This window comes from Aulostomus chinensis, chromosome 14 (assembly GCF_037954235.1).
Source record: "Aulostomus chinensis isolate RoL2024-O1b breed Wild chromosome 14, RoL_Achi_v1.0, whole genome shotgun sequence".
Classification (NCBI taxonomy): domain Eukaryota; kingdom Metazoa; phylum Chordata; class Actinopteri; order Syngnathiformes; family Aulostomidae; genus Aulostomus; species Aulostomus chinensis.
The window spans coordinates 12,005,040-12,025,321 of record NC_141333.1 but is presented as its reverse complement, the minus strand read 5'-3'; the positions used below and the strand labels follow the sequence as shown (position 1 = coordinate 12,025,321).

General features: G+C 41.3%; 1 protein-coding gene across 1 annotated transcript in view; it reads left to right on the top strand.

Moving 5' to 3' along the window:
* negr1 (neuronal growth regulator 1) overlaps nt 1-20,282 on the top strand; it is a 147,842-nt gene that overhangs the window by 26,153 nt on the left and 101,407 nt on the right. The window contains exon 2 of the mRNA XM_086225451.1: nt 19,871-20,109. Within this exon, the coding sequence (XP_086081577.1) occupies nt 19,871-20,109 (239 nt within the window). The remainder of the gene's footprint in view (nt 1-19,870; nt 20,110-20,282) is intronic.

Sequence of the window (20,282 nt, the reverse complement as noted above, 5' to 3'; positions counted from 1 at the left end):
ACAATGTCCATTGTAGTTTTAATTGCTGCTTCACACCAAGTACTTATTATTTAGAGAAAATGCTAAGTACCACACCGAAGAATCCTAGCAGTAACTACCTAATTTAGATTTAATTTTTCTATCTGAACAGCGTTGGCGGGTAGAGTCAATGCGAGTTATCCGTTTATTTATTTATTTTGTAGAGCGTGCATCCTCGGCTTCACGAGAGCATTCAAGAGTGAGTTGGGACCACTATGTCTTGACGGGGGAAGTGTGTGATATCCATGCTCTAACACACCTTTTCTATTTCAGTATTCACCTTTTTATGCTCATGTTGGATTAGGGGAAAAAAGTGACCCATTTAAATACCAATAGAAATGAGTTGGTTTTTAAGTTAAAAAAAATCCTATATAGGTGCAATAAAGCAACACAAACAGAAGAAAATGAGGATTGACCTAATATCATCACACCTGCTGTTGAAGCAAATAGAAGCCACCTTGTCCAATTAACGAAAAATAATTCAATAAAACAAATAAAACATGCGTGCATGCGCGCGCGCGCACACACACACACACACACACACACACACAGAGTTCACTGTGTAACTGGCTTAATAGTCATGATAAGTAATAGCATCTTTCTCCTGTAGGAAAATAATTTGGAGCTGTAGCAAGTTTTAGCCTGACTTTGTGTGAAAAACATAAAAGACACACATCAGCAGTAGCACCGTACTGAAAACCTTACTCATGGATGCTAACCTACATGCTAACAAATCACAAACCTGTAGTTGTTTTCTAATCCCAGAATGAAACAAACTGGCGAGGCCCACCTTAGTCCTCAACGTAACCCCTGTCTACTTGTTTTTAATCAGAAATGGCAACACATCAACTTGTTCTGGAATAAAGAAACCCTGCTCAGGTGGTAGCACTGTAATATTTTTAATCGTTTCACTGATAGTGTTAATCAGTCGATTTTTAATTTTTTTTTTTTTTTTTTATTGCTTCACAGTTAATCCTCCGCACCCCCGGCCCTGATTCCTGCCTACTCTGTCTACATGTCACATGGCTGCCCACCACTGCACTTTGAAGTTACTCTAATTTACTTGGCAAGTTAGAATAGCGCGAGAAACAAGCAATGGACTTAAAAAAAAAAAAAAAAAAGTTCTCTGTTCATCATTTATCTCAAATTGTTTGGCCAGTTTACCAAGCACGCAGCAGCCGGAGCTTGGGATTGTTTGTTTGACTATATACCAGTGTTGACTCTCCTGGAGGAATTTGATTGTTTTTCACCCTGCTGACCACCACTTGAGTAAGTTAAGTGCACCACACTCAGTGGAGTCTGGGTGGAGTGAGGTAAATAAGTGCCTCTCTAACCCATGTTGTGCCCCCTGTTGGCTGCCATCAGGAAGCAGTGTTTAGACTGATGGGTTTCTGACTTGTCCCTTTCCTTTATGTCCCCAAGTCAACCCATCTAGAGCTCAAACACACGCACGCACACACACACACACACACACACACACACACACACACACACACACACACACACACACGCACGAGGAATACATTGATTTCTCCAATTGGTCTAATTGGATTTTACTCTTACTTATGTCCTCCTATGAATGGAGTGTGTGCAGCCGCAATAAAACTACCTACTAAAATCACTGTTATGAATCACAGCCCCTGTTTGTGGGCCGAACCCTAAACTGAGCATAATCCTTGCCAAATGGACTGGAGATTAGCTTAACTAAGGACTTTTTGGTCCCTGCCAACACACAGGCTCTGCATTTTAAGCAGAGGAGCATTCATTGAATTTCTGTATTCATCCAACCTTCTGCCGCTTCCTCCCATACAAACAGGCTAACATGCATGCATATTAATACACACACCAAAAAAGAACAAAAAAAAAAACCAACTTCTTAGATTGCTCAACACATCCCCTGTATTCACAACACTGCTGTGGAATAACATATCAAAAAAGAAGTTGACACCACTGTTCTTCTCTTGCCTGGCCTGAGGAAATATCCTCGTCTCTTTCATTACTAATTAACAAAATACAAACTTAAGTCCTGCAGGGTTTCTCACAAATTAACGCCTCACGTTTACGGTCCGTAGCTCTGATATTAGTGGGGGTTTGGATTAAGTGTTGCCTAATACTTTATGCTTCAGAATGCTCAAAATCTCCATGCAGCACAACACATTTCTTTCACCCACTCTGGATATTAGGTGAGGGAACAGCACACCAACTACTTGTGTATGTGTCAAACAGTGAGACGGATAGGAAAAAGGACTATCCCTAAAGCAAGCAAGTGAGCACAAGTAGGGCATGTAAAATATGACTACACCTCAGAGGGGCCTCTCCTCTGCTCGATGTATTTATTCCAATATTTGTAGATGACTGAAACCAGTTAAGTACTGTGGCAATTGCTTATTTCCCTTTGTCAAGATGATGAATGTGGTCACACCTATCGGACTGTGCAGGGGTTCCAATGTCCTCTTGACAATGAAGGATTGTCCATTTGCGCCATGAACAGAGCACATCAGAAAGGGTGGATAAAGCCTTGCAGGAAAGCAATAACAAACACCCCCCTGTTATTGTCATTGTTTATGACAGGGAGTTTAAGCACGTCGTTCTCTGTGTCATATGCATACACTGAAGACCCGACACACCACCTGACATTAGACCTGACACATATACAAATATCTTATCAGTAAGGGTCGAGCTGTGTCAATCAGATGCAAATAGAGGCTAAGTCGGCATCGCCATTGGTTCCCTCGCGCGAAAGCCAGTAAGAATTTTATTTTTTTGGTCACTGATGAAAATAAACTCTGTGTCAAACAACAGTTTATGAGACTTATGTCTTACGGTCAGCATAATTCTAGATGGACTGTATTTACAGTACATTGTGCTTTTTCTACCGTAAAAGAACTCAAGAAGGTATTTTCCTTGTTTCTTGGATCAAGTTTCGCAGCATCAGACTTTTTCCAGCGTCAGGCCATCCATATTCTAATGATGCTAAATGTTGATGTTTGACACTTTCACCTGAGCGCTCCCTGCAGCAGTGAGATCTATCATGAGCTTATAATTATCATCTAGTATTAGCTATTCATGCATTTTTTTTTGAATATTCATAAAGATTTATCTTTTAATATATTTTGCCTTGAATTCATTCAAGTTAGATCATTAACTGCAGAATTGGGCTTTAGGATGTTAGACATTCTCAGGGACAGTTATGGAGGGTTCACAAAGCTGTGTGCCGTCAGCCTTGTTCAAGGGGTCAAGGTTCAGTGAGGTGGAGGAGCTTTGATTATCTGGATTATTTGTTTTTCAGCTGTATGAGTTGATCCATTCACTTGCTTCCTGAAATAACCCTGAATCCTGACAGTGAATAATGCCACTTATTTCCATCGACTGACATCCATTACGAGTCTTGATGCAACTGCATTGAACTAATATGTATTCCTCAACTGCCAGTTCTTTATAATTTTTTTTCCTTTCCCATCTTTGAGCTTTTGAGGCAGTTTTCCATGACATTACCTGTAAAGAGTCCAATGCTGGCTCGTTGCACCCCTGTCTGTGCACAGTCCCACTGAATTACTTTCACTGGAACCTGCAAAATCGCTCTGATGTACACGGATCCAAAATTGTGCCAAATCCAAAATTCAGACTCTGGCCATTTTCATACCTTTATTTACTGAGCCAGTCGTTTTATAAAAAGAGTTATACACGGTTGTTTAAATTAATTACAAGAACTAACTGATGTCCTGAATGTTTCCTTTCAGCAACACCGTAATTGAGAAAAAGCCTTCATCTTGAAACACTGATATGATGTTTAATAATATTGCTACTTATAGTGATAAAAAGAAAAAAATGTGATTCTACGACTGCCATCGGCTGCCATGAGGTGTGTTTGTTGGGGCTTTCTTGGCATTTATCAGTATCAACTCAAAGGTCCTCACTCAGTCTAGACATCAGACAAACAAGCTCACTTTTTGGAGTTGTTTTCTGTTCTGTTTAAACTGTTGAAACTTGAGCACTGCAAACTCATCTGTAAATCCTCACAACAGCAAGCGACTCCATCCTACATCCAGCTTTGACCTATTCCTCTCACTCCGCTTCCCTCGCTTTCCCCTGGCGTACTGCCACGTCTGACCTGTCACTTGGGCGGTGAATGGTGGGTAAACTTTTCAGCGGCTGAATATCCATCCAGGCATTCTCTCTCTCTCTCTCTCTCTCTCTCTCTCTCTCTCTCTCTCTCTCTAAAACACACACACACCACAGTAAGAGTAATTAATTTTTGCATATACAGTATATATATGATAATCAATAAGTGTCAAGTATCAATATTCATAAAATATTTTTTAATCTGGTTGAAACCAATGCCTAAAACATGAAACAAATTATTGAAAGAAAATACTTCAAGCAAAATACAAATCAAATCACTCTGAAATGCTTCAGCGTGTTGGCTGTGTGTTTTTGATAACATGTCTGAACCTACCAGCCATGGTGGTGGTGGTTGGATCACACAAACAAATGATGCAATTGTAACCGAGCAATATGTGACATTCCACGACACTGATTGAATTGCGAAGTTGATTGTTTCACTCAGACACTCTAATGAGGAGACACCAGGGGGGTTATCGAGGCAATTTTAGCCGAGAACGCTCTAGAATCACCTCAGGTAACACCACCACCACCACCACCACCACCACAGTCCGAGAATGTTCGTACTTTTCTTACAAGCATTGACCATAAGAAATGAATTCTGATTAGATTCCGGTGAAACAAATTAAGTAGCTGTTTTTTTTGGAATTCACCAGACACACTGCAGTAGCAGGTGACAAAACAGTTCATTTTCAACAGTGATGTATGATGCGTCTGCATGTATGCGCACTTTTGAAGTAATACATGTACAAACTAGAAAGAGAAGAGAGAAAAGGAGAGTGAGAAAGGTTGACAGCAAGAGGGGGATTAGGGGGACCTGTGCACAGATGGCTCTGGGAAGCAGATGTCCCATTTGAGCTGTTCGGGGTAGTCCCTGCCAGCTCAGAAACGGTAACAGAAGTATGGAGAGCAAAAATGCTACCTCAGAACGGGTGGCTAGATTTGGGAAAGCAGATGCTAAATAAATGTGTTTCGTGTTCGGAAATGTCACCGGAAACACGGCGACGGAGGAAAAACAGCAATTCCCCCTTTAGAATAGCATAAAGATTTTGAATCCTCCTTCAATGTTCACTAACAGTATCTGATGTTGCTGACTGAATTTTTGTCCTTGGAGTAGTTTCAAGCTTTTTTTTTTTTTTTAACCACCATTTAACACCACCTTAAGACAGGTAGAACAAACACAGCTACAACACTTTGACCATTGCTTTAGGAATTCTGTATTATGAGTGTCATAATGGGCGGCACGGTGGTGCAGTGGTAAGCACTGTCGCCTCACAGCAAGAAGGTTCCGGGTTCGAGCACGGGATCTTTCTGTGTGGAGTCTGCATGTATTCCCTGTGCCTGTGTGGGTTCTCTCTGGTACTCCAGCTTCCTCCCACAGTCCAAAGACATCAAGAGGGGACGAGGCTGATTGATACTCTAAATTGACTGTAGGTGTGACTGTGAGTGTGAATGGTTGTCTGTCTCTATGTGCCGCAATTTTAGGTTTTTGAATCCTATAATATGTACTTATCATTTCCTATCCAGATCGACACATTTATATACTGCTCTTGATGCTGTCTTGTTATTATAGCATCCATCAGATACATCTAGACTTGTGTGGGTTTCGGGTCCTTGACTTAATCCAAGAGGCGAGGTTTTGGGGAAATGAAGTAAATTTGTCTTTTGTTTCTTCTCTTTATTTATTCATTTATTTTTGTTAGAAAGAAATAATCCTCTCAATCACTTGAATGGATTTAAGCATGGTTATTCCATTATTTTAAGCAAGTATAAATCACATATTTTGGACCACAATTTTGAGTTCAGTTGTTGCTGGATGGGGCAGCAGCCCTCGGTTTGGTGAGCATCGTTCAGCGATGTGTGAGGAGACAGAGATGGGAGAGGAGTATGAAGACAGTGATTGGAAAGGGGCTTTGTGACTTCTGTATGGAGTCTCCATGTTCTCCCTGTTCCTGTGTGGGTTCTCTCTGGTACTCCAGCTTCCTCCCACAGTCCAAAGACATCAAGAGGGGACGAGGCTGATTGATTCTCTAAATTGACCGTAGGTATGACTGTGAGTGTGAATGGTTGTCTGTCTATATGTGCTGGCCCTGTGATGGACTGATGACCCGTCCAGGGTGAACCCCACCTCTCGGCCGAAGGCAGCTAGGATAGGCTCCACCCCCCTGTGACCCTTAACAGGAGAAGTGGTAGAAAATAGATGGATGGATGGATGGAGTGCCGTAATGTGTACATTTGCTGGGGATAAAAACTTCCCATCCTTCTGTGCTTGATTTACTTTTCAGTGTCATTGTGCGCCGCTAGATTGAATTGTATATTTAAGGGTTCATGCAACAAATCCAAGTAAACACAAAATGAGATGCTGCAAGTTACTGAGGACTGCAGAGGCAATCATGCCAACTCCTGCATGACAAAAACGAGTTACTTAGAAACCTCTTCTGCTGTCAGTAGTTTTTAATTGACTCTGCCACTTCAGCTGTATTTCATGAGAGACAAGTCAGAGATCATTTCCTATGGCAGTTTACACAGTAGCTGTTCAGAAAATACCTTTGTGCCATATTTCATACATTTAAGAGTCGCACATTTTCACCTTCAGAAGGATTTATATAGGAATTCTGGGGAAAATTCAAACACCTACTATAATTCTGATACCTTTTAATTATACCCTGATTAACAGTACATTTTGGGCTGTACCGCCTAACATAGAGCACAAACACCTGATCAAACTGCTCAAGAATTGCGCAGCTTTACATTACTATAGGCCTTCTGGTGACCTAACAAATTTTGCCGAAGGAGCCAAGTCAAAGAAAAGAGAAATGGGAATGTTGGTGAAAAAAAAAAAAAAAAACAACCAGTGCCCCAAAAGTGCTAATTTTGCAACAGATCCAAAAGCAAAGCAGACAAAGACCGAAGCTCTACGTCAAAGTTGCCCAACACTCAGTCAGGGAGTCAGCAGCAGCACAGTGGACTTATTACAGGTGATGGTGGAGTGTCAGGCCGAACACAGTCATCAGTCTGAGTAAAGTGAATTCCTTCAATCAAAAGGGCAAGGTGCTGCTGTCCTGCCACGTCACCCCCACAACAGCTCGCGGCTCAACATCCTCCTATTTAAGAGAAAATCTCAAATGGCTGGAGCCTATCCCAGCTGACATTGGGTGAGAGGCAAGGTTCACCCTGGAGGGGTCGCCAGTCTGTCACGGGGCCATCAGGAACAATTCGGGGTTCAGTATCTTGCTCAAGGATAGTTGGACATGGTCACTGTGGAAAGAGAGGATCGAACCAGCAACCCTTCGGTTGCTAGACGGCCACTCTACCTCTGAGCCGTGTGTGGTAAAAAAAAATGGGAGGCAGGCAACTTGGATGGATCACTGCAGTATTTTTCTCACGACGCCGGGGAGCAGAGTAGACAGATGTCAAGCCTACCTCTAAGCCCAACCTCTGGGAGACCAAGAATCCCTTTTATACTCAACAACCCTACAGGATACACATGACGCCTTATCAAACAAACTGCTGGCTGTCCTTCCTGAAGAATTTAACCTTTTGCTGTCTTAGTGTTCATCACCAGACTTCCCATCCTGCCTTCCTAACCTTCATGCTTACATGGACAAGTAAAGTATTACAGACTTTAGCAGACATTCTGACATTACTTTCTAGGATATGACAATTTTCCCACACATGCCCCCCCAAATTTATAATCCATCCACAAAAATGTAAATAGTTACAGTTGTGAGCTTTCCTGACTCTAGATGATGTTGTTGGTTTTTTTTTTTAATATATAAAATTGAACAGTATCTGACTCATGATGATCAATATTAAAGAATGAACATTTTCAGATCATTTCGGGCTTAATAAATAAAACACTTATGTATTTTATTCATGTATTTTAGAGGACCCACATCCTGTACCATCACAGCTCACTCTTAAGGAAACACTGCCTGAAACCTTTCGTTAACTGTGTGTGTTGTCTGCTCGTCTGTGGCTCGTTGTCAACCACCCACTGCATTCCTCTGATTGATCTGTGTGTCTTTACACACACGCAGAATGCAGTCTGCCATATTTGCGTTCTCCTCTCCTTCTCAGCTATTGCATTTAATCCCACCCCCCACCCCCCCCCCATCTTTCCTTCCTTTCCACAGGGAATGAAATACACAGACGTGTATTCATAGAGAATGACAAATGCCAGTCAGTCATTACCAGCTTACAACCAGTGCATTAATAAGAAATTGTAAGCCCTCGCAACTGTGAATGCCTCTCATTGTTTTTGGCCGGTTTCATTTGAAGGATGAATCAAATGCGCTTCTTTGGGAGACATTTTTTCGAGACTGATATAAAAACCAGATGATATTAAAAGCCTCTTTGATAGATGGCGTAGATAAGTGAGAAACGCCCAAATTCAACTTTTGAGATCAACACTGTACAAGTATGATTGGTTTACTACGATACGTTACTATGATTGGTTTGTTATACGTTCTTTGACTACATTACGTACAAGACTACTCAACAGTTTATTGTGTTCGAATTAACTCAAAATTAAAAGCCTGCTCACACATTTCAGCATTTCAGATTTTTTTTTTTTTTTTTTTGCATCAAGCAGATTTCTTTGACAGCGCTTACTGTGTATTGAATGAATATACGAAGGGTAGCGTATTCACACTATCAACTCAAGCATCTGCTGTACATTTCTTACTTTCAAGTATTTGCTGAATTTTCCATCCCTCTTCTTGTGTGAACCGCAGGGAAGTGTCCGCCGGCGGTGTCGATGGGGTTTGAAGGACGGGGTAATTTGATTTGGGAGATGCGTTCTTGATAGTCTGCATAAACAAGTCATTAGAGTCAGATGACCGCCCCAAAAGGGACAAAAGTGTGCGCTTTAAGCCACTCTGTAGTTAAGATGTCCACAGGGATAAAGGCTGGTTTAGCATCTATTCAGCTTTTTTTTTTTTTTTTTTTTACATTTGACCTGTCAAGATGATACTTTATTAGTGTCTGGAGGCAGAATGCTACCAATGAATGTTTCTGACATTCCAAACCTGCAGAAAAATAAAGCTGCTAAATTAGGTTCTTACCTTTCCTCTGAAGAGATGCAGCATCCGGAGGGATCAGATAACAAGCTTCAAATATTTTATGGGGGGAAAACTTCAAAGAAGGAGTTGTATAACTGTCGTCTCTCTGACACTCTGCTAATACTGCGTACATACATCTCCTTTGCTGTTAACAAGGACTGATGAGGTCAGATTGTCTGGAATTAAAATTTTCACATAGACACGGTGAATTTAGCAGAAGGGGTAAACTGTGGCTGGTGGCTGGTGGCTGGAGGCCATGGAGCAAACAAATAATTTAAGTATTTGAATTTAAATACTTGAAGTGTCTTTAAATCTGCGAAATGCTTCAATGGAATGAGTTGTGACTCACTAGGAAGTTTCAATAAGAATGTCCTGCCGTTTCTGGTATGAAAAAATAAGATAGAACATATAGTTATATAATTTTTTTGAGGCTTTGTGTACACATTCAGTGAGACTGAAGTACAAATACATTTTTGCAGCTTCGTTGAATAACAGCCTTAAATGAAGGAAATAAAAAAAGAAAGAAATTGTGCAGATCTATACACAAAAATGGAAATAAAAGGCTTTCAGCTTCAACTCCCCTCCTCCTTCAGATGAACCAGTCTAAAGTTACAAGTAGCTATAGACCAATGGACAAGTTCCATGTATTCTTTCAGTTGCCATCCATGTCGTTGTACACTGTAATCCAACCTGCACAATAAATTCCCCCAACTATGAATCCGTGTGGATGCTCCCAGGACCAGGACACACAGGTCATATGGAATTCAGCACGTCTAGAAGATTTCCATGATCAACCTTCAGTCATATCTGATCTAATTTGCAAACACAAGCAGTGAGCACGATGGTTCACGCTTTGAATAGAGACTCAGCAACATGCCACAGCAGTAAGAGTCCTCCACCCCTGAACTCGCCATCAATAACATATATCTGAGTTCGACTGTGATGACACTGTTAATCCTGAGCGGTGAACTACATGACCATAAAAATAAGAAAATAATTGATACTAACATTTTAGATTCTTCAAGGGTATGAAGGGAAAATTAAATTGAGAGGCATGGAAAGCTTGTTTTCAAAAAAGGTTTGAATAATACAAAGAGTAATATCAATGACAACAATATTTTCAGGCTATCTGAGGTTGTACGGTTACTGAGTAAGTTCCTGGAACCAGGGATTCTCCACAGTGCCATGAATATGTTGCCTTATTTTCAGCACTTAAGATATCTTGGACATTAGTTGAAACTGAGAGACAGGAGACAGGAGTGAGAACACTGGCTGCCTCGCTCCCACAGTAACGTCAGTCGTTTTATCATTAGCCGCTAGCTTTTCGATAGCTTAACAAGCACGACTAATGGCTATTAATAAAATGATTATGATAACTGTATAATGATGCTGAAGTGGGAGCCCTGCTAACCTCCTTGAATCCCCCATAGAAACCAAGGTGTCGGTCCTTGAAACGCTTCACCAAGTTTGACGTGCTACTCGACTTCAACATTTTGTAGCATTGTTAGCATGTAGGCTTGAACAACATCCCCTAGCTGTTTGCCTTTTATGCACAACTCCAAATGGCACTTTTCCTTTTCCTTCTAAACTAAAACTGGCTGTGAAAGTTTTGCAGCAGCGCTTCCCATGTGATGTTTGTGTTTGAACGCTGTTACATACTCAGCCACAACCACTGAGGGGAGGGGCTGCTGTCTGCAGGGGTCGTCTGTGTAGTTTACAAGTCAAATACAAGGCTCGGAGAACTTAAGGCACTCTTGGTATCGATGCTGTTGCAAATGAGTGTCTTATCCAGTACAGATTTGGAGTATCGGAGTATCATTATTTTTGACAACTGAAGTTATTCTACAGTGACAGGAAACACCACTCGAACAGGCACAACAGAAGACCAGGGTCGTGAGGGTCCCTGCAAAGCATTATACAGATACGGTGGCAACTGGAAGTAAGATTGTCACCTGTCATTCACTCTCAAGCACTTCCTGCTCGCTCGCTTTCGACATCGTGACAGGCACAGTCGGGGCAGCTGAAAATTACAGCAAGGTGCTCCTATAATACCACCAGCGTGTACGAGTGATTGTGAGCTTGTGCAACTGCTGGACACCCCTCCGTCTCTGCAGGTACAGAGTTACCTGTCCGAGTTGCCCATCAGCAGAAGTGAAAAGCATTGAACTACTAGAGGATCAATAAAAATCATTTCCCCGCATTTCCTCCACTTTCCGGAGCCTTCTTCTCTGTGCCGTGTGCAAGCACTGACAGTGAGCCCTTGCGTAGCTCCACTGGACTTGGGATAGATGAGAGAAGAAACCCACTATCTGGAGACAGATTCCCTGTCAGAGCTGTGTGAAGAAAAACTTGTCATTAATGTTCAAGCGATTTAATTTGGTATAGATATACAGTACGCTGACAACAGCCTGGTATATAACAGCAGAGTACCTTGTTGTTCTCTTCCTTTCTGTCTTTTTCGTTTGGAAAAATAGAAAAACTACTCCTGATTTACATAAATGTCTACTGTTCAGATCTGTTAGACATCCTTAGCAAACTGCAAGAATAATGTTTGATATAGTGATGAGGTGTACTGCAGTGTATTTTCAATCACATTCTATCATAAAACAGCTCCGTCTGGGAACATGGAGCTATGTATTCAGACGCGGCTTTCCGAGAGCTCCTGTGACATTGTCCGTGAAAGATGCTTCCCAAATATTTGTGCAGTTTATTACAATTCTTGGAAAGGAAGGTAAATCAAATCGGCCAGTTTAATATTTACAGGAAATCCGATTCTACCAGGGAAAAAAAAATGCGAGTGCTGCATCTGAAGCTGGTGTGTCAGGTTGTAGCGACGGGCCTGGACAGTTAAAACAACTGCGCTTAAATGTTGATCGGGTTCTGTTTACAATTAGCTCTGTTTTTAATAACATTAATAAAGGGAGCAGAAATGAACTGTGGAAGAAACATGAATGGATTATCCAGGGCACATTCACGTTAGTGTATAGAACAGGACCCTTTTCATGCTCTCTGATTTCTCGCTTCTTCTAGTTTTTCCTCCAACGGCTACAGTCGCTTTAGTCGAATGCATGAAGTCAATGCCAGGGCTTAAAAAGAAAGAATCAATAATGTGAATGAAGATCACCGGTGTAGAGTGTTGATCAAATGGGTACCTTAATTCACTTGAGTGTAAAGAATGCTGTTGACACGCACTCAAGTAATTGCATGTATGATGAACAAAGGGGCGATTGTTCCCATTCTCACCCGTGACTTTTTCATAGTTACATAATTTGGACTGAATCAAGTCAGGAAGTGAAACTCCAGCACCTGCGTTATTATTTACACGTCGCGTCAGCCAAAAGTTCGACAAGCTCCGCGGGGCGGGATGTGATTGGTCATCCTATCCAAGGTGATAAGAGAGAATACCACATGTAAGTAGAAGGTGTATGTTCTCTCATCAATCAGTCGGATCGTAATACCTTTATACTCTATATTCATGCTGTTATGTGTATTTCTTTTAATTGCCTCTATTACTGCCATCATCAGCCTGATGTGGGTGCGTTTCATTTTTGTTTGTTTTTGACTTGACAAAGATTCAATTATGACTGAAATGTCTTGAACACACATTTGTGGCCGTGAATTATGTGTGTGAATGCTGTTTCTAGAGCCTTGCAGCAAGCGTTGATGTGTACTTGACTACAACGAAGAAAGCATTTTCTCTACTTCACTTTAGTCTTGACAGAGCCTTTCGTTTATGACTTGATCGGATGACCCTGATGATGATTTTTTTTTAGGATCGACTCATAACATTTATGGTCAAAATGGACAGCAGCGTCAGGGTCTGAATCAAACGAACCTCAAAATCTCATCATAATGAAAGTACAATAGTTTCATAGTGCTCTACATCTGTAACGTTAGGTGTCGGTTACACTGCCAGGTCTGTGCGGACTACAGCTGGAAGGCTTCACATGTCCCACTGGCCACAGTCGACAGGATTATTTTAGGGATTAAGAGCCTAGTTGTCTGTACCTTGGATGCACAGCACTAAAGTGTATCCACATTCTCCTTCATCCGCCGCAAAAGCATGACAACTCAACCCTAAAAATATCCCTGGGAACGAATGACAAATGATCAGGGTTATGTGGTGCATGAAGTGTTAACAATCTCTGGGAAATGAAAAAACAAAGATGAACTCACTTAAGAGGGGTTCTTAACACGTTCTTTGACTACAGCACGGTTAAACAGACTCCAAAATGACACATTCATAAAAAAGGAAGATTATAATTCTCATTCTCCTGATGGTCATACTTCCAGAGAGCAATCTGCAGATTAAACTGCAAATAACACCCCTAAAAAAAGGCTTTGGTAGCTTCCCTGTATACATCAAGCCCCCCCCCCCCCCCCACACACACACACACACCCACACACACACTTATTTTCTATTGTGCATTATACATTTAACGCTTGACCCAAAAAGGCTGACCTTAAACGCCTTGGTTCCCTCATTGGAGTATTCACTGGACAGATGAGCTCTGCGAAGGTCAGCGAGTCATTGGAAAGGTTTTAGAGCAGCGTGATGGTATCTCTCTATGTGTAAAACAGCCAAAATCCAATGAAACATCTGTCCCTGACTTTACTATTAAAGGTTTTTGCTGTTTTTTTTTCACTCATACATTTTTTTTTATTTTTTTTTTTTAGAACTGTATCACGCACTCCCATTATGCCCTTCAAAACACTCATTTCATTCAAGCAGCTGAAGTGGGTGCCGCTATTAACAGAAACACAAAAAAAGCATTGTCTTTAAACAGATGTTCTGCAACAATGACACCACACATTTTCTCTTTTACTCCAGCCTGACCAGGACTGGAGAGCGAAATATTCCAGGTGGGCTTTTCAGTGTCTGAAGCTTAATTTATACTTAATTAAAACAGTGTAATTTGGCATGTGGTGGGATGGAAACGACACAAGTTGGCTGTTGCTACAGATTTGGAATGTGGAATATGTTTGTGTTTTCACTAGCAGACAAGTAGCAACTATAGGTGAGGAGGAGGAAACATGTTTTTTTTCCCCTCTCTTTCACTTGTTAAACTAAGAAAATGTACCAGCCAAGTTGTTGTCCATCGCTTCATATTTTCAAATCCCCTTGTTTGACATATCCAGCCGTCTTTGAGTTTAAAAACAATATTGATTTGTTAAGCTCAAAGATACAAATCTCCTCTTTCCGCTCTCTTTATACAGTATAGCTTTTTTTTTTAATTTTGCAAAAATCTATACAAAATCTTCAGACTGCTCATTTCTAGCTGATCCTTGCTGTTGCTGGTCAGACTGACAGACGTCACTGGCAGGGGAAGAGATCAACGGTAGCTAATATACACAACGGAAGTGGTTTGCACTGCCAGATATTGTCAGACTCACTTCTGGTGCTCAGTGAGAGAAGACTTAAACTTTGAGTTATATTAAGATTTTAATCTGATTAAATTGAATCCGGACGTTCATTATTTGGAGGAAGTAGATCATGAGTTATCTGATAAATCAGATACATTTAATTAACGTTTCTTGTATTATTCTGGGTTTCATTCTTATTTTGAAGTTGTGAATATGGGGTAGATAAAAAAAAAAAAAGATCTGACATCCTTTCAGCCTTTGTTTTATGCCAAAATGTCGCTGGGGCAAACGAAGCTGGTGCCTCCCCCAGTTTCAAGCTCTTGTAGAAATATTTTGCAACTTTTAATAAATCTGTGCAGTCGAGGGCCCGCATGTTTGTGACTGTGGCGCCGCACTAGATGACCAGAGAACTGCCGTGCCTTCTTTAGCTCCAAACAGTTCATGTCAGTTTTATACTTAAAAGAAATCCAAACTCATGGAAGTAACTGAATGAATTCTGGTATTTCTGATATGATATCATGTACAATATTGCCCCCCAATTATTTTTTCGTTTCAATATTCATTATAAAGTAAAAGACTATTAAAAAAAAATCACACTATGTTATTGTGGAGGTTTAAATGATTTGACACAGTGATTATGATTCTTGGGCTGCACGGTGGTGCAGTGGTTAGCGCTGTGGCCTCACAGCAAGAAGGTTCCGGGTTTGAGTCCCGGCTCGGGCACGGGATCTTTCTGTGTGGAGATTGCATGTTCTCCCCGTGTCTGCGTGGGTTCTCTCCGGGTACTCCAGCTTCCTCCCACAGTCCAAAGACATCAAGAGGGGACGAGGCTGATTGATACTCTAAATTGACCGTAGGTATGAATGTGAGTGTGAATGGTTGTTCGTCTCTCTATGTTGGCCCTGCGATGGACTGGTGACCCGTCCAGGGTGAACCCCGCCTCTCGCCCGTTGACGCTGGGATAGGCTCCAGCCCCCCCCCGCGACCCTTAATGTGTAGGAATAAGCGGAAGATGACGATGGATGGATGGATTATGATTCTTATTTACTTATTTGTTGGTGTTTGCCCCGGTGTAGATCGCTCTAAGGGAGGGGGATGGATGCGCTTGATTTATAACGCGAGACAAACTGCGAATACATGGCTGTGCAACAGAATTCTGAACAATAACAAATGTTGAAATGATTATCTGGTTTTCATAATTGTCGGAAGCCAATATTGTAATTGAAAATAAACTTGGATTGATCGCCCAGCTGTAAAACCTCCAACCAGCAGAATTGACTGGGCTTGTTGCCTTCCCGGGCGGCCCCCAGCTGTCGCCTTGTTAGTAACAAAACATCATCTTTCTTGCACTTAATCTGTTCTCAGACGTCCACTTTAACCTAAGCTGTGTCTAATGCATTCCGCCTATTTTCTTAAGATGTTGTGCCGGAGGAGATTTTTTTGTTGTTGTTGTTGTTGTTGTGTTCCTATTGATTTGAGCGAGGTGAGATGGAGATTATATGGTGTCCGCACGGCTTAAAGTTGAATTGTCCTGTGTGTTTATTATGTAAGTGTTGCATAACAACGAAACTCACACTCCAGAGAAACCCATCTGGAAGTGTGTTCATTTCTTCTGCCAAAAGTCGGGGTGGAGGGGTGATACAAAAATATTTTCACAAGATCTGAAGAGTCGGGTTGCCAGGAGGAATATTTACAGTTGAAGAACTTAGAAAACAATTTTATGAAGCAAATATAAATCTAGGTCAGCAAGATGCCCCAATGTTAATTATGGCATCCAATCAAAGAGCTTGAATGAGTTTGGCTAAACGGATTACAATCTGCTTCTCTCACCAGCTGCTGTACTGTAATTAATGGTTTGTCATCATTCTCCATTCATGTGAGCCGCTCAAACACCAGCTTATCATCTTCCTTTTTAGCACATTGCGTATAATCACTGGGGTTTGAATTGAACTTTTATTTTTGAGCCAAAATACAACATGAGGGGGAAAAAATAAAAAGCTTGGAATGAGGCTGGTTCCTGTGCAGTCGCTCGTCAGAAGAAGAAGGGGTAAGTGAAAGTATCAATTAGTGCCTATTTTAGGAGTAAGAGCTGCAGGGTAATGGATGCTCTCAGGTCTGTGGAATGATTACCTGAGCTGCGTGGAAACCATGGGAAGCCCGCATTCCTCATGGGCTCCTACAGAAAAGGGGCTTGTTGAAGGCAAAGTCCACCTTAGGTGTTATCAGTTATGCTTCTAAGCCTGATTGATGAGATAAACAAAGCAAATGTGACAGAGGAGAAACCTAAACAGGTGGGATGGGATGCTGAGGGGCTTTTTCATTTAATACTAATTTAATCCCCCCCATCAAAACTCAGGGTTTTACGGTAAACTTCAGTATTTTATCATGGTAGGATTAGAAAGTGGAGGTGGGAAAAAAAAAAAAAATATATATATATATGTATATATATATAAATACAAGCAAAGCACTGGATAGATGTATCAAAATCAAGTCAGTCTTAGCGATAGGCGAACAACATTTAACGCATCATTGCAAAAAGAACACTTTTACTTTATTGTCAGTTTCTTCACCCCCCCCCCCCCCCCACACACACACACACACACACACACACACAAAATCTCCCACAGCAGTCCGGCCTTTAAAAAAATGTTCAGTTTATATCTGGCGTTTAGCAACAGCAGGCGTGTCAAACGAACAAAACCTGATGCATTTAGACAGATGTGTGCCACTGTCACTCACCGCTACGATACCGTCACATCTGTGTCCGTCTTACATCACTGTTCTGCGCTCACTTTAAAATCCATCAAACTGGTCGATGTCATATGCAGTCAGACGTGGCCTCTGTTCCCTGCGCTGGGTCGCGACAAGACTTCTGCTGATCCCTAAACAACGGGGGGGGGGGGGGGGGGGGTCCCATTTTGACATGCACATTGATGAGGAGGAGGTACAAAAACGGTGGGATGACGGTAATCATTTCTGGAGGCAAAACACACAAGATGCTCAACTCTGATAAGTAAACATCAAGGGCCAGTTCATCAAGACGGAGGGAAAATGTCAAGAGTCCGAGAAGAGGTTCTGGCAGGGTGAAGTGTCCTCCAGTCACACCCGCGGTTGCACGCCTTTTACTAAAGTGACACTTGTTGTTTCCAAATCTATCCTTGAAAGGTAGTTGTTAAAAGTTTCCTCCTTCACAGAGAGCTGTACCTGTGGTCAGCAGTTTACACAGCATAAAATGGAAAAACTGAAACTGTTAGACGGCAGGAAATGTACCTTCCCATCACTTTTTTTTGTTGTTGTCCTTAAAGTCCTTTCTCCTTTGCCATTTAGGGACTTGGTAGGAAACTGTTTTCCGCTCTTATAAAAGCAGTACATGTTAATAACAGCCACCTTTCAAGCACCACACTGGTTGAAGGATGGATTTCAGGTGAGAAAACGGAGAAATCCATAGCAACTTTAGTCGAGAAAAGATGTGATATTGTTGGTGTTGTACAAAGAAAAAAAAAACCCAACTATCACGCTGATAACTGAGAGGGTTATTGACGGATTCCACATCAATGATTGTAGAATGTTTACAAGTGCATTAATGCTTGCAGCACTCACACCATTATTCCTCAGTAACAGCGTATTGTTGTGGAAAGTAGTCGCTGTAACTTAACTCCTAAAGATTGAATATTAAATGTTAATTTGGTAGCGCGCTTGTTTTCCATTTGTCATTGTCATTTCTGTCCATTTTGAGTATTGCTGTGAATCAATTGAAAGTTTATTTGGGGTTTGTTTTTGTTTTTTCCCTTGGAGGAACTTAAAGGAGTATAGTATTTACTTTTATTTTATATAGTATTTAAGGAAAAATGTTTAAAAAGAAATGGTTTGCGACATTGTGTTTTTTTTTTTTTTTAACCTTATTGATCATCTCAGGTGATTTCTAAATTTGAATCTTTTCATTTGCTGGGTTTTAAAAAAAGTCCTTTTAAACCTTTGTTTTCTTTTTCTGAATCTTATTTCTTAACAACACAAAGCGAAATCGCTCTCGTTTAACTCGCGACCCCGCAGACACACTGCGGTTGTCCTCTCGTGCGCTATACGCAATTCTACACGGTTAAAAGGAGAACGTGAAGGTTTCCAGATGACCACGTTAACGTTCCAAACCACTCGTTTTAACATGTCGCAGAAACGCGTTTTCAAAACCTGCGTAGCTACATTAGCAGGACGTTCTTCCTGATTCTGAACTGAATGGATCAGCACTGACAGATCCTGAGATACCCTGAGATCTTGCTCCTCCTGCGTTACTGACTAGAAAAGGAGAGAATCTGTCCTTATTGCTGCATCAGTAAGTCTAGCCTCAGGCCCTACAACACCACTCAGCCTCTATGGGACCTGGACATCCCTCTCTCTCTCTCTTTGCTCTCTCTCGTGTTCTTTTTATTGCTATCCATTCTCCTTTGTTTGCCACCGGTTTGTCCCTCCTCAAGGGTAGAGCAGTACCGACTAGACCATTGTCCTCTAACCATGTTCCCCATAGACACTTTGCTGGCGTGGAGGCTAAAGAGCTCTGTGGTTACCGCTAAACTGTTTTTCTCTGAGCTTCTACGACTGCTGCTAGAATTACATCTCGACAGCAACTAAAGAGCTAAAATGGACTCTTTTACTTCTCATTACTACAAAATTGGTTACAGATTGTGATTGCTTTTTTTAAAAGTCCAAACAAGTCTGGATTAGAAAGTGGAAATATAAAAAGTGTGTGTGTGTGTGTGTGTGGGGGGGGGGGGAATATATATATATATATATACATACACACACATATATATAGTATGCAGTTGGAAATAATGACAATATAAAATGCATTTTTCAACCCATAGCATGCGTCTGCAAAGAAAATAGCATCCGTGAAACATAAATGGTTATTGAACACGCACAAGAAAGCAAGTGGCTTCTTCTTAAACCTGAATCAAATCAAGTCTAAAAGCGGCTGTTACAGATTGAGTCACACTTACCAGATGCTCACTTTATGGAACTTTTTAAACTTTTTTTTTTTTCTACACCTAAGTTTAATCTTTCCTGTTCTTTAAACTGATATTTTTCCATGCAAGAAGAAACTTTTTATGTGCGTTGAAATCAGAATGTATATATTGTAGGTATATTGGGAGAGCTTACAAAAAACAAACAAAATAGCTTTGCTTTCCAGAGAGGAACAGATCTTCCATCTGCAGATGTACAACAGCGGTCCCTAAACATGCAGTTTTGACAATAAACACCGGCTCCTGTTCAGCGTCTCCCTCTAACTCAAGTGTCTTTTCTTACCCTAGGTGCTACCTGTTGGATGGGATCTCTAAAGGAGCCTGGCTGAACCGCTCGAGCATCATATTTGCAGGGAATGACAAGTGGTCTGTAGATCCCCGTGTGTCCATTGTGTCTAGCGTGGGAGACAAACACGAGTACAGCCTTCAGATACAGAAGGTGGACGTAACCGACGACGGCCAATACACGTGCTCCATTCAAAGTGAGCGCAACCCACGGCCAAAGCTCCTCAACCTCATTGTAAAAGGTACCCATTGATCCTGTGTTATTATCATTTACAGTCCTGTGTGGGTTTGCGTGTGTATTCCTGCTTGGTTGAAGGCCATTTTTTGCTGAAACTACATAAGTGCAAGGAAAAGGAACGGCTAAACAATTATTGTTGACCCTATAGAATGACATTCATCCTTCGAGGCCTTGCGT